At 48.3% G+C, this 15,958-nt stretch overlaps 1 protein-coding gene across 1 annotated transcript in view; it reads left to right on the forward strand.

The window, feature by feature from the left end:
* Positions 1-15,958, forward strand: part of LOC138946274 (putative amine oxidase [copper-containing]) — a 47,652-nt gene that overhangs the window by 30,916 nt on the left and 778 nt on the right. The window contains exons 7-10 of the mRNA XM_070317819.1: positions 12,337-12,611; positions 12,937-13,152; positions 13,421-13,578; positions 14,922-15,126. Coding sequence (XP_070173920.1) covers positions 12,337-12,611; positions 12,937-13,152; positions 13,421-13,578; positions 14,922-15,126 — 854 coding nt within the window. The remainder of the gene's footprint in view (positions 1-12,336; positions 12,612-12,936; positions 13,153-13,420; positions 13,579-14,921; positions 15,127-15,958) is intronic.

Consider the following 15,958-nt stretch of genomic DNA (forward strand, 5'->3'; position numbering starts at 1 on the left):
ATACATGTTGTATACAGTAACAACATTAAGAACGTTAACAAGCAGACTGCTCATGGCCACGTTCTAAAACTGATAATTAATACACATTCTGTTAACAAGACATGGCGAACAAGTGATAACTTCAACCCTTTTCTTTCAAAATATTTCATAATATTTTATACACATAAAAGAGAGAGAGAGAGAGAGAGAGAGAGAGAGAGAGAGAGAGAGAGAGAGAGAGAGAGAGAGAGAGAGAGAGAGAGAGAGAGAGAGAGAGAGAGAGAGAGAGAATGCTTTACTACATCTATTGCTGTCACTGTTAATATAATATCAGCCGAAGCGATCAGTTGACATAACGTAATCTTGTACAGCAGAAAATATTTTCGTGTTCAAAGATATAGTTAAATCAGTATTTCCAAACAAAAGTGTTTTGCAATCCAGAGCGTGCGTTGGCAGACTATTGAACCTCTCCACACTGATTCAAAACCATTCTGTTTTAAATCAGTCTTTTGCTGATGACACCCAGCTGTATAAACCCAGTCCCCCTGCAGAGACACATTCAGAAAGGCACAGTGACAGTGACTGAGAATGACACACAGAAAGACACAGTGACAGAGAATGACAGGCAGAAAGGCACAATGACAGTGACTGAGAATGACACACAGAAAGACACAGTGACAGATAATGACACGCAGAAAGGCACAGTGACAGTGACTGAGAATGACACACAGAAAGGCACAGTGACAGTGACTGAGAATGACACACAGAAAGACACAGTGACAGACAATGACACGCAGAAAGGCACAGTGACAGTGACTGAGAATGACACACAGAAAGGCACAGTGACAGTGACTGAGAATGACACACAGAAAGACACAGTGACAGAGAATGACACGCAGAAAGGCACAGTGACAGTGACTGAGAATGACACACATAAAGACACAGTGACAGAGAATGACACGCAGAAAGGCACAGTGACAGTGACTGAGAATGACACGCAGAAAGGCACAGTGACAGTGACTGAGAATGACACACAGAAAGACACAGTGACAGAGAATGACACGCAGAAAGGCACAGTGACAGTGACTGAGAATGACACACAGAAAGACACAGTGACAGAGAATGACACGCAGAAAGGCACAATGACAGTGACTGAGAATGACACACAGAAAGACACAGTGACATAGAATGACACGCAGAAAGGCACAGTGACAGTGACTGAGAATGACACACAGAAAGACACAGTGACAGAGAATGACACGCAGAAAGTGACAGTGACTGAGAATGACACACAGAAAGACACAGTGACATAGAATGACACGCAGAAAGGCACAGTGACAGTGACTGAGAATGACACACAGAAAGACACAGTGACAGAGAATGACACGCAGAAAGGCACAGTGACTGTGACTGAGAATGACAGGCAGAAAGGCACAGTGACCTCTCGATCACAAGTCCAGTGCTCTACCACCTGAGCTACCCGGGCCCCGGGAGAGTGGCAGGCAGAAAGGCACAGTGACAGTGAATGACACGCAGAAAGGCACAGTGACAGTGACTGAGAATGACAGGCAGAAAGGCACAGTGACAGTGACTGAGAATGACACACAGAAAGGCACAGCGACAGTGACTGAGAATGACAGGCAGAAAGGCACTGTGACAGTGACCGAGAATGACACACAGAAAGACACAGTGACAGTGACTGAGAATGACACGCACAAGGGCACAGTGACAGTGACTGAGAGTTGCAGGCAAAAAGGCACAGTGACAGTGACTGAGAATGACAGGCAGAAAGGCACATTGACAGTGACAGAGAATGACAGGCAGAAAGGCACAGTGACAGTGACTGAGAATGACAGGCAGAAAGACACAGTGACAGTGACTGAGAATGACAGGCAGAAAGGCACAGTGACTGTGACTGAGAATGACAGGCAGAAAGACACAGTGACAGTGACTGAGAATGACAGGCAGAAAGGCACAGTGACAGTGACAGAGAATGACAGGCATAAAGGCACATCGACAGTGACTGAGAATGACAGGAAGAAAGGCACAGTAACTGTGACTGAGAATGACAGGCAGAATGGCACAGTGACAGTGACTGAGAATGACACGCAGAAAGGCACATCGACAGTGACTGAGAATGACACGCAGAAAGGCACAGTGACAGTGACAGAGAATGACAGGCATAAAGGCACAGTGACAGTGACTGAGAATGACACGCAGAAAGGCACAGTGACAGTGACAGAAAATGACAGGCAGAACCGCACAGTGACTGAGAATGACACGCAGAAAGGCACAGTGACAGTGACAGAGAATGACAGGCAGAAAGGCACAGTGACAGTGACTGAGAACGACACGCAGAAAGGCACAGAGACTGTGACTGAGAATGATAGGCAGAAAGACACGGTGACAGTGACTGAGAATGACAGGCAGAAAGGCACAGTGACTGTGACAGAGAATGAAAGGCAGAAAGGCACAGTGACAGTGACTGAGAATGACACACAGAAAGACACAGTGACAGAGAATGACAGGCAGAAAGGCACAGTGACAGGGACTGAGAATGACACGCAGAAAGGCACAGTGACAGTGACTGAGAATGACACGCAGAAAGGCACATTGACAGTGACAGAGAATGACAGGCAGAAAGACACAGTGACAGTGACTGATAATGACAGGCAGAAAGACACAGTGACAGTGACTGAAAATGACACGCAGAAAGGCACAGTGACAGTGACTGAGAGTGGCAGGCAGAAAGTCACAGTGACAGTGACTGAGAGTGGCATGCAGAAAGGCACAGTGACAGTGACTGAGAGTGGCAGGCAGAAAGGCACAGTGACAGTGAGTGAGAATGGCATGCAGAAAGGCACAGTGACAGTGACTGAGAGTGGCAGCAGAAAGGCACAGTGACAGTGAGTGAGAATGATACGCAGAAAGGCACAGTGACAGTGACTGAGAATAACACGCAGAAAGGCACAGTGTCAGTGAGTGAGAATGACACGCAGAAAGACACCGTGACTGTGACAGAGAATGAAAGGCAGAAAGGCACAGTGACAGTGACAGAGAATTACAGGCATAATGGCACAGTGACAGTGACTGAGAATGACACACAGAAAGGCACAGTGACAGTGACAGAGAATGACAGGCAGAAAGGCACAGTGACAGTGACTGAGAATGACACGCAGAAAGGCACAGTGACAGTGACAGAGAATGACAGGCAGAAACGCACAGTGACTGAGAATGACACGCAGAAAGGCACAGTGACAGTGACAGAGAATGATAGGCAGAAAGACACGGTGACAGTGACTGAGAATGACAGGCAGAAAGGCACAGTGACAGTGACTGAGAATGACACACAGAAAGGCACAGTGACAGTGACTGAGAATGACAGGCAGAAAGGCACAGTGACAGTGACTGAGAATGACAGGCAGAAAGGCACAATGACAGTGACTGAGAATGACAGGCAGAAAGGCACAGTGACAGTGACTGAGAATGACACACAGAAAGGCACAGTGACAGTGACAGAGAATGACAGGCAGAAAGGCACAGTGACAGTGACTGAGAATGACACGCAGAAAGGCACAGTGACTGAGAACGACACGCAGAAAGGCACAGTGACAGTGACTGAGAATGACACACAGAAAGACACAGTGACAGACAATGACACGCAGAAAGGCACAGTGACAGTGACTGAGAATGACACACATAAAGACACAGTGACAGAGAATGACACGCAGAAAGGCACAGTGACAGTGACTGAGAATGACACGCAGAAAGGCACAGTGACAGTGACTGAGAATGACACACAGAAAGACACAGTGACAGAGAATGACACGCAGAAAGGCACAGTGACAGTGACTGAGAATGACACACAGAAAGACACAGTGACAGAGAATGACACGCAGAAAGGCACAATGACAGTGACTGAGAATGACACACAGAAAGACACAGTGACATAGAATGACACACAGAAAGGCACAGTGACAGTGACTGAGAATGACACACAGAAAGACACAGTGACAGAGAATGACACGCAGAAAGTGACAGTGACTGAGAATGACACACAGAAAGACACAGTGACATAGAATGACACGCAGAAAGGCACAGTGACAGTGACTGAGAATGACACACAGAAAGACACAGTGACAGAGAATGACACGCAGAAAGGCACAGTGACTGTGACTGAGAATGACAGGCAGAAAGGCACAGTGACCTCTCGATCACAAGTCCAGTGCTCTACCACCTGAGCTACCCGGGCCCCGGGAGAGTGGCAGGCAGAAAGGCACAGTGACAGTGAATGACACACAGAAAGACACAGTGACAGAGAATGACACGCAGAAAGGCACAGTGACAGTGACTGAGAATGACACACAGAAAGGCACAGCGACAGTGACTGAGAATGACAGGCAGAAAGGCACAGTGACAGTGACCGAGAATGACACACAGAAAGACACAGTGACAGTGACTGAGAATGACGCGCACAAGGGCACAGTGACAGTGACTGAGAGTTGCAGGCAAAAAGGCACAGTGACAGTGACTGAGAATGACAGGCAGAAAGGCACATTGACAGTGACAGAGAATGACAGGCAGAAAGGCACAGTGACAGTGACTGAGAATGACAGGCAGAAAGACACAGTGACAGTGACTGAGAATGACAGGCAGAAAGGCACAGTGACTGTGACTGAGAATGACACGCAGAAAGACACAGTGACAGTGACTGAGAATGACAGGCAGAAAGGCACAGTGACAGTGACAGAGAATGACAGGCATAAAGGCATATCGACAGTGACTGAGAATGACAGGAAGAAAGGCACAGTAACTGTGACTGAGAATGACAGGCAGAATGGCACAGTGACAGTGACTGAGAATGACACGCAGAAAGGCACATCGACAGTGACTGAGAATGACACGCAGAAAGGCACAGTGACAGTGACAGAGAATGACAGGCATAAAGGCACAGTGACAGTGACTGAGAATGACACGCAGAAAGGCACAGTGACAGTGACAGAAAATGACAGGCAGAAACGCACAGTGACTGAGAATGACACGCAGAAAGGCACAGTGACAGTGACAGAGAATGACAGGCAGAAAGGCACAGTGACAGTGACTGAGAACGACACGCAGAAAGGCACAGAGACTGTGACTGAGAATGATAGGCAGAAAGACACGGTGACAGTGACTGAGAATGACAGGCAGAAAGGCACAGTGACTGTGACAGAGAATGAAAGGCAGAAAGGCACAGTGACAGTGACTGAGAATGACACACAGAAAGACACAGTGACAGAGAATGACAGGCAGAAAGGCACAGTGACAGTGACTGAGAATGACACGCAGAAAGGCACAGTGACAGTGACTGAGAATGACACGCAGAAAGGCACATTGACAGTGACAGAGAATGACAGGCAGAAAGACACAGTGACAGTGACTGATAATGACAGGCAGAAAGACACAGTGACAGTGACTGAAAATGACACGCAGAAAGGCACCGTGACTGTGACTGAGAGTGGCAGGCAGAAAGGCACAGTGACAGTGACTGAGAGTGGCATGCAGAAAGGCACAGTGACAGTGACTGAGAGTGGCAGGCAGAAAGGCACAGTGACAGTGAGTGAGAATGGCATGCAGAAAGGCACAGTGACAGTGACTGAGAGTGGCAGCAGAAAGGCACAGTGACAGTGAGTGAGAATGATACGCAGAAAGGCACAGTGACAGTGACTGAGAATAACACGCAGAAAGGCACAGTGTCAGTGAGTGAGAATGACACGCAGAAAGACACCGTGACTGTGACAGAGAATGAAAGGCAGAAAGGCACAGTGACAGTGACAGAGAATTACAGGCATAATGGCACAGTGACAGTGACTGAGAATGACACACAGAAAGGCACAGTGACAGTGACAGAGAATGACAGGCAGAAAGGCACAGTGACAGTGACTGAGAATGACACGCAGAAAGGCACAGTGACAGTGACAGAGAATGACAGGCAGAAACGCACAGTGACTGAGAATGACACGCAGAAAGGCACAGTGACAGTGACAGAGAATGACAGGCAGAAAGGCACAGTGACAGTGACTGAGAATGACAGGCAGAAAGGCACAGTGACAGTGACTGAGAATGACACACAGAAAGGCACAGTGACAGTGACTGAGAATGACAGGCAGAAAGGCACAGTGACAGTGACTGAGAATGACAGGCAGAAAGGCACAATGACAGTGACTGAGAATGACAGGCAGAAAGGCACAGTGACAGTGACTGAGAATGACACACAGAAAGGCACAGTGACAGTGACAAAGAATGACAGGCAGAAAGGCACAGTGACAGTGACTGAGAATGACACGCAGAAAGGCACAGTGACTGAGAACGACACGCAGAAAGGCACAGTGACTGTGACTGAGAATGACACACAGAAAGGCACAGTGACTGTGACTGAGAATGACAGGCAGAAAGACACAGTGACAGTGACTGACTGAGAATGACAGGCAGAAAGGCACAGTGACAGTGACAGAGAATGACAGGCATAAAGGCACATCGACAGTGACTGAGAATGACAGGAAGAAAGGCACAGTAACTGTGACTGAGAAGGACAGGCAGAATGGCACAGTGACAGTGACTGAGAATGACACGCAGAAAGGCACATCGACAGTGACTGAGAATGACACGCAGAAAGGCACAGTGACAGTGACAGAGAATGACAGGCATAAAGGCACAGTGACAGTGACTGAGAATGACACGCATAAAGGCACAGTGACAGTGACTGAGAATGACACGCAGAAAGGCACAGTGACAGTGACAGAGAATGACAGGCAGAAACGCACAGTGACTGAGAATGACACGCAGAAAGGCACAGTGACAGTGACAGAGAATGACAGGCAGAAAGGCACAGTGACAGTGACTGAGAATGACACGCAGAAAGGCACAGTGACAGTGACTGAGAACGACACGCAGAAAGGCACAGAGACTGTGACTGAGAATGAAAGGCAGAAAGACACGGTGACAGTGACTGAGAATGACAGGCAGAAAGGCACAGTGACTGTGACAGAGAATGAAAGGCAGAAAGGCACAGTGACAGTGACTGAGAATGACACACAGAAAGACACAGTGACAGAGAATGACAGGCAGAAAGGCACAGTGACAGTGACTGAGAATGACACGCAGAAAGGCACAGTGACAGTGACTGAGAATGACACGCAGAAAGGCACATTGACAGTGACAGAGAATGACAGGCAGAAAGACACAGTGACAGTGACTGATAATGACAGGCAGAAAGACACAGTGACAGTGACTGAAAATGACACGCAGAAAGGCACAGTGACAGTGACTGAGAGTGGCAGGCAGAAAGGCACAGTGACAGTGACTGAGAGTGGCATGCAGAAAGGCACAGTGACAGTGACTGAGAGTGGCAGGCAGAAAGGCACAGTCACAGTGAGTGAGAATGGCATGCAGAAAGGCACAGTGACAGTGACTGAGAGTGGCAGGCAGAAAGGCACAGTGACAGTGAGTGAGAATGATACGCAGAAAGGCACAGTGACAGTGACTGAGAATAACACGCAGAAAGGCACAGTGTCAGTGAGTGAGAATGACACGCAGAAAGACACCGTGACTGTGACAGAGAATGAAAGGCAGAAAGGCACAGTGACAGTGACTGAGAATGACACACAGAAAGACACAGTGACAGAGAATGACAGGCAGAAAGACACCGTGACTGTGACTGAGAATGACACGCAGAAAGGCACAGTGACAGTGACTGAGAATGACAGGCAGAAAGGCACAGTGACAGTGACTGAGAATGATACGCAGAAAGGCACAGTGACAGAGACTGAGAATGGCAGTTAGAAAGGCACAGTGACAGTGACTGAGAGTGGCAGGCAGAAAGTCACAGTGACTGTGACTGAGAATGACAGGCAGAAAGGCACTGTGACAGTGACTGAGAATGACACGCAGAAAGGCACAGTGACAGTGAGTGAGAATGACAGGCAGAAAGGCACAGCGACAGTGACTGAGAATGACAGGCAGAAAGGCACAGTGACTGTGACTGAGAATGAGAGGCAGAAAGGCACAGTGTCAGTGAGTGAGAATGACACGCAGAAAGGCACAGTGACAGTGACAGAGAATGACACGCAGAAAGGCACAGTGACTGTGACTGAGAATGACAGGCAGAAAGGCACAGTGACAGTGACTGAGAATGACAGGCGCTAGGCAGAAAGGCACAGTGACTGTGACAGAGAATGACAGGCAGAAAGGCACAGTGACAGTGACTGAGAATGACACGCAGAAAGGCACAGTGACAGTGACAGAGAATTACAGGCATAAAGGCACAGTGACAGTGACTGAGAATGACACGCAGAAAGGCACAGTGACAGTGACAGAGAATTACAGGCATAATGGCACAGTGACAGTGACTGAGAATGACACACAGAAAGGCACAGTGACAGTGACAGAGAATGACACGCAGAAAGGCACAGTGACAGTGACAGAGAATGACAGGCAGAAAGGCACAGTGACAGTGACTGAGAATGACACGCAGAAACGCACAGTGACTGAGAATGACAGGCAGAAAGGCACAGTGACTGTGACAGAGAATGACAGGCAGAAAGGCACAGTGACAGTGACTGAGAATGACACACAGAAAGGCACAGTGACAGTGACAGAGAATGACACGCAGAAAGGCACAGTGACTGAGAATGACACGCAGAAAGGCACAGTGACTGAGAACGACACGCAGAAAGGCACAGTGACTGTGACTGAGAATGATAGGCAGAAAGACACGGTGACAGTGACTGAGAATGACAGGCAGAAAGGCACAGTGACTGTGACAGAGAATGACAGGCAGAAAGGCACAGTGACAGTGACTGAGAATGACACACAGAAAGACACAGTGACAGAAAATGACAGGCAGAAAGGCACAATGACAGTGACTGAGAATGACAGGCAGAAAGGCACAGTGACAGTGACTGAGAATGACACGCAGAAAGGCACAGTGACAGTGACTGAGAATGACAGACAGAAAGGCACAGTGACAGTGACTGAGAATGACAGGCAGAAAGGCACAGTGACAGTGAGTGAGAATGACACGCAGAAAGGCACAGTGACAGTGACTGAGAATAACACGCAGAAAGGCACAGTGACAGTGAGTGAGAATGACAGGCAGAAAGGCACAGTGACTGTGACTGAGAATGACAGGCAGAAAGGCACAGTGACAGTGAGTGAGAATGACACGCAGAAAGGCACAGTGACAGTGAGTGAGAATGGCAGTTAGAAAGGCACAGTGACAGTGACTGAGAGTGGCAGTTAGAAAGGGACAGTGACAGTGACTGAGAATGACACGCAGAAAGGCACAGTGACAGTGACTGAGAATGGCAGTTAGAAAGGCACAGTGACAGTGACTGAGAGTGGCAGTTAGAAAGGGACAGTGACAGTGACTGAGAATGACACGCAGAAAGGCACAGTGACAGTGACTGAGAATGGCAGTTAGAAAGGCACAGTGACAGTGACTGAGAGTGGCAGTTAGAAAGGGACAGTGACAGTGACTGAGAATGACACGCAGAAAGGCACAGTGACAGTGACTGAGAATGGCAGTTAGAAAGGCACAGTGACAGTGACTGAGAGTGGCAGGCAGAAAGTCACAGTGACTGTGACTGAAAATGACAGGCAGAAAGTCACAGTGACTGTGACTGAGAATGACAGGCAGAAAGGCACAGTGACTGTGACTGAGAATGACAGGCAGAAAGGCACAGTGTCAGTGAGTGAGAATGAGAGGCAGAAAGGCACAGTGACAGTGACTGTGAATGACAGGCAGAAAGGCACAGTGTCAGTGAGTGAGAATGACAGGCAGAAAGGCACAGTGACAGTGACAGAGAATGACACGCAGAAAGGCACAGTGACTGTGACAGAGAATGACAGGCAGAAAGGCACAGTGTCAGTGAGTGAGAATGACACGCAGAAAGGCACAGTGACAGTGACACAGAATGACAGGCAGAAAGGCACAGTGACAGTGACTGAGAATGACAGGCAGAAAGGCACAGTGATAGTGACTGAGAATGACAGGCAGAAAGGCACAGCGACAGTGACTGAGAATGACAGGCAGAAAGGCACAGTGACTGTGACTGAGAATGAGAGGCAGAAAGGCACAGTGTCAGTGAGTGAGAATGACACGCAGAAAGGCACGGTGACAGTGACAGAGAATGACACGCAGAAAGGCACAGTGACTGTGACTGAGAATGACAGGCAGAAAGGCACAGTGACAGTGACTGAGAATGACAGGCGCTAGGCAGAAAGGCACAGTGACTGTGACAGAGAATGACAGGCAGAAAGGCACAGTGACAGTGACAGAGAATTACAGGCATAAAGGCACAGTGACAGTGACTGAGAATGACACGCAGAAAGGCACAGTGACAGTGACAGAGAATTACAGGCATACTGGCACAGTGACAGTGACTGAGAATGACACACAGAAAGGCACAGTGACAGTGACTGAGAATGACAGGCAGAAAGACACAGTGATAGTGACTGAGAATGACAGGCAGAAAGGCACAGTGACAGTGACAGAGAATGACAGACAGAAACGCACAGTGACTGAGAATGACACGCAGAAAGGCACAGTGACAGTGACAGAGAATGACAGGCAGAAAGGCACAGTGACAGTGACTGAGAATGACACGCAGAAAGGCACAGTGACAGTGACTGAGAATGACACGCAGAAAGGCACAGTGGCTGAGAACGACACGCAGAAAGGCACAGTGACTGTGACTGAGAATGATAGGCAGAAAGACACGGTGACAGTGACTGAGAATGACAGGCAGAAAGGCACAGTGACTGTGACAGAAAATGACAGGCAGAAAGGCACAGTGACAGTGACTGAGAATGACACACAGAAAGACACAGTGACAGAAAATGACAGGCAGAAAGGCACAATGACAGTGACTGAGAATGACAGGCAGAAAGGCACAGTGACAGTGACTGAGAATGACACGCAGAAAGGCACAGTGACAGTGACTGCGAATGACAGACAGAAAGGCACAGTGACAGTGACTGAGAATGACAGGCAGAAAGGCACAGTGACAGTGACTGAGAATGACACGCAGAAAGGCACAGTGACAGTGACTGAGAATAACACGCAGAAAGGCACAGTGACAGTGAGTGAGAATGACAGGCAGAAAGGCACAGTGTCAGTGAATGAGAATGACACGCAGAAAGGCACAGTGACAGTGAGTGAGAATGACACGCAGAAAGGCACAGTGACAGTGAGTGAGAATGGCAGTTAGAAAGGCACAGTGACAGTGACTGAGAGTGGCAGTTAGAAAGGGACAGTGACAGTGACTGAGAATGACACGCAGAAAGGCACAGTGACAGTGACTGAGAATGGCAGTTAGAAAGGCACAGTGACAGTGACTGAGAGTGGCAGTTAGAAAGGGACAGTGACAGTGACTGAGAATGACACGCAGAAAGGCACAGTGACAGTGACTGAGAATGGCAGTTAGAAAGGCACAGTGACAGTGACTGAGAGTGGCAGTTAGAAAGGGAACAGTGACAGTGACTGAGAATGACACGCAGAAAGGCACAGTGACAGTGACTGAGAATGGCAGTTAGAAAGGCACAGTGACAGTGACTGAGAGTGGCAGGCAGAAAGTCACAGTGACTGTGACTGAGAATGACAGGCAGAAAGTCACAGTGACTGTGACTGAGAATGACAGGCAGAAAGGCACAGTGACTGGGACTGAGAATGACAGGCAGAAAGGCACAGTGTCAGTGAGTGAGAATGACAGGCAGAAAGGCACAGTGACAGTGACTGAGAATGACAGGCAGAAAGGCACAGTGTCAGTGAGTGAGAATGACAGGCAGAAAGGCACAGTGACAGTGACAGAGAATGACACGCAGAAAGGCACAGTGACTGTGACAGAGAATGACAGGCAGAAAGGCACAGTGACTGTGACTGAGAATGACAGGCAGAAAGGCACAGTGTCAGTGAGTGAGAATGACACGCAGAAAGGCACAGTGACAGTGACAGAGAATGACAGGCAGAAAGGCACAGTGACAGTGACTGAGAATGACAGGCAGAAAGGCACAGTGATAGTGACTGAGAATGACACACAGAAAGGCACAGTGACCGTGACAGAGAATGATAGGCAGAAAGGCACAGTGACAGTGAGTGAGAATGACAGGCAGAAAGGCACAGTGTCAGTGACTGAGAATGACAGGCAGAAAGGCACAGTGACAGTGACTGAGAATGACACGCAGACGAAGACATTGAGAGACAGCAACACACAGACACAGGTCATTAAGTATGGAGTGAAAAGTTCCATTTGATGAAAAAGAGCGTAAAGTGTCGCTTGATACAAGGCAACAAGGCGAATGTTCATTGTGTGATTGCAGGCATCCAGTCCAGGAGCCTGGTTCCCGGGGCAGACTGCCCGGAGGGAGCGACCTACATAGACCTTCCCTTCCTGGGCGAGTTCCAAGACGGGCCGACCAACAACCCACGGGCTATGTGCGTGTTTGAGCAGAACACTGGCGACCCTCTGAGAAGGCATCTGACGTGGCGTTGGAAGGGAGCGTTTTACGGGGGGATCGCGGATTCCGTGCTCGTCGTGCGTTCCGCCATGACCATCTTTAACTATGACTACGTCATCGACTTCAAGTTCTATCAGGTTTGTACGTCTACAGAAATCTCTATGCGCTGGCCTGCAACAGCCGATCTGTCTGTTTATCTGTGTGCGTGTGTGTGTGTGTGTGACGGGGGGATATATGTGTGTGTGTGTATGTGTGTGTGTGTGTGTGTGTGTGTGTGTGTGTGTGTGTGTGTGTGACGGGGGGGATGTGTGTGTGTGTATGTGTGTGTGAGAGAAAAACAGAGAGAGCTAGAGACAGAGAGAGAGAGAGAGAGAATATGTGTGTATGTGTGTGTGTGTGTGTGTGTTTTCCAATACTTACACTATTAATTGGGCACACAACTGGTCGGTGTGTTCCTAACAGAGCGGAGCCATGGAGGCAAAGGCCATCTCCACAGGATACATAATGGGCAGTTTCTACAATTCGGGAGAAGATCCCTACGGCTGGGTCCTGAGAGACAACCTCAGCGGCAACCTCCACCATCACATGTTTAACTTCAAGGCCGACCTTGACATTGCTGGCACCTCCAACCGTTATGAGACTCTGGCCTTTACTGCGGAGGATATTGAACTGTCCTATGTAGGTTGTTTGCCATGTTTCTTCTTGTGTCTACTTATACAAGTATTACCTTCAAATACTAATACGGATGTTTGCATGCCCCGTGTGAATTGTTTCACTCCAGCCGGTTATTTTAGTACCTATAATGTCTCACGCTTTCCGTATTTGCCCCCTCCTAAAGCATATTTATACTGCTTACTTCCCTTTGTTGATTGATCTGTTCAGTGACGCACTGTTTCGCCTGGTTGTCATCTTTGTCATGATGTTTGTCACGATTGTTGTTTTTCAGCTGGATCCTCCAATCCAGTACAATCAGCTGCGGTTTGAGCGCAGCCTGCGGGAGACAGAGGAGGGCTCGCTGTTCCACTATGACTTCCAGAAACCAGCCTACCACATCGTGCACAACGACCAGAACAAGACTGCCTTCGGCGTGCCCCGAGCTTACAGGTTAGAGTGAAGGGATCGTTCATCGGTGTAACAGGTACCTTCTCCCACTATCTTACAGATTCCTTTCCTCGGTGTTAAAGGCACACCCCTTCCCTTTAAACCAGTTCGGCTCACCCTCTCTGGACTAGGAACATCCCTCCTCGTAGACGCATACCAAAAATCAACACCCTGATCAAGTTTGTCACGCGTTTCTCTTAGTTTGTTCTTGCTCCTAGTGAGTGTGGCCTGTTTGGCAGAACCGGGCAACGGTCAAGTGAGGCGAACAACATGGTCTAATGACATGGTGGTTGGTCACTAACGGTAACCGTCTATTCCTTGTTATTTTATTTAGTTTATATTGTACCAACATTGTCGCCAGAGACGGAGCATCAACAATGCTTTCCAGGTTAAGTTTGTCATCTGTACCATCAGTGTATGTCTGTCTGTCTGTATGTCCACTTTACAGACATTGGGTCGAGGTTAAATTTGTCAGCTGTGCCATCAGTGTCTGTCTGTCTGTCTGTCTGTCCACTTTAAAGACATTGGGTCGAGGTTAAGTTTATCATATGTACCATAAGTGTCTGTCTGTCTGTCTGAATGTCCACTTTAAGGACATTGGGTCGAGGTTAAGTTTATCATCTGTACCATACGTGTCTTTCTGTCTGTCTGTCTGTCTGTCTGTATGTCCACTTTAAGGACATTGGGTCGAGGTTAAGTTTGTCATCTGTACCATACGTGTCTGTCTGTCTGTCTGTATTCCTATGGCACAACATTGCCTGGTGGGGACAATCTACTCCTTTGTCACAGAATTCCCAAATGTGATTCGTCTATTCTTTTGCCTCATAATTGCCTAATGAGAACCGTGTATTTCTTTGCCACACAATTTCCTGATAATAATTATACCGTCTGCTCCTTTGCAACATAAGTCCCTAACGGGAACTATCTATTCATTTGCAACATAATTCCCTTATGGGAACCATCTATTCCTTTGCAACATAATTCCCTAATGGGAACCGTTCATTCCTTCGGCACAGAATTGCCAAAGGTAACCATCTTTTCAGTTGGCACAGCCTTGCCTAAAGGGGAACCATCTATTCCTTTGGCACAATGTTAACCGTCTATTCTTTTGCCAAAGGTTGTCCTAATAGGAACCGTCTATCCCTGTGCGAAAATATACCCCAAACAGGAACCGTCTATTCCTTTGCCACATAATTGCCTGATAAACAAGAACAAGAACAAGAAGAATAAGAATTTAATCCGCAAAATAGCATAACAGCCATTGGTATTAGTTAATAGGAATAGCATTTGTCTATTCCTTTGCCGCATAGTTTCCTAAATGTGAACCGTTTATTCCTTTGCCGCAGAATCCACATGGGCGCCATGTCGCCCCAACTGCTTCGCCACGACCACAACCACGAGGGGTCCATCCCCTGGGCGAGGCAGCAGCTGGCGGTGACGGTGCACAAGGACGAGGAGTGGTCCAGCAGCTCACCTTTCGGCATGTTCGACAGCGAGGACCCCACGGTAGACTTCGCCAAATACATCAGTGATGAGAGCATTGTGGACCAGGTTTGTTGGTGATTGTGGGGGGTTATTGGGGATATCTGTCTGTGTGTGTGTGTGTGTGTGTGTGTGTGTGTGTGTGTGTGTGTGTGTGTGTGTGTGTGTGTGTGTGTGTGTGTGTGTGTGTGTGTGTGTGTAATGACGAGGGGGCATGTTGTGGTAGTGTGTTGGTTATTGTGGTGGGGTTATTGGTGATGTCTGTGTGTGTTTGTAATGACGAGGGAGGATGTTGTGGTAGTGTGTTGGTTGTATGGTTGTGCTTGGTGCTGGGAGGGGGCAGTGGGGTGGTGGTTGTATGGTTGTGCTTGGTGCTGGGAGGGGGCAGTGGGGTGGTGGTTGTATGGTTGTGCTTGGTGCTGGGAGGGGGCAGTGGGGTGGTGGTTGGGTGTTGTTGTTGTGTTTCGTGTGCTGGTGGAGTTATCATGTACGTGGCTGTGGCGGTGAGGGTGGTGGTGGTGGTGGGAGGGGGGGTTGCGGTGGTATAGTTGCACTTGGTGTTGTGGTGTTGGTGGTGGTTGTGGTGGTGGTAGTATGTGAGATTGAGAGGAAGCTTGTTTTGATCCTGAAGCAGAAGACATCAGAACAGCTCTAGGACCGCCTGACACTGATATCACACCACGAGAATGACTGTCCCATTCTGTGCACAATGGATTAGAACAAGACATGAAGCAAATAAAAAACCCAGATGTATGTACTGGCCACTAGAACCTAATTGGGGTATTACTCACGTTTATAGCCCCAAAATCAAAGGCGCTGTTGCAAGGCACCAATATTTGCAAATAACCAAAACCGTATTTGTTTGTTGAGGCTGAGGCAAGATCTATCCCTTCCATACGTG

The sequence above is a fragment of the Littorina saxatilis genome, linkage group LG1 (genome assembly GCF_037325665.1).
Source record: "Littorina saxatilis isolate snail1 linkage group LG1, US_GU_Lsax_2.0, whole genome shotgun sequence".
Taxonomy (NCBI): domain Eukaryota; kingdom Metazoa; phylum Mollusca; class Gastropoda; order Littorinimorpha; family Littorinidae; genus Littorina; species Littorina saxatilis.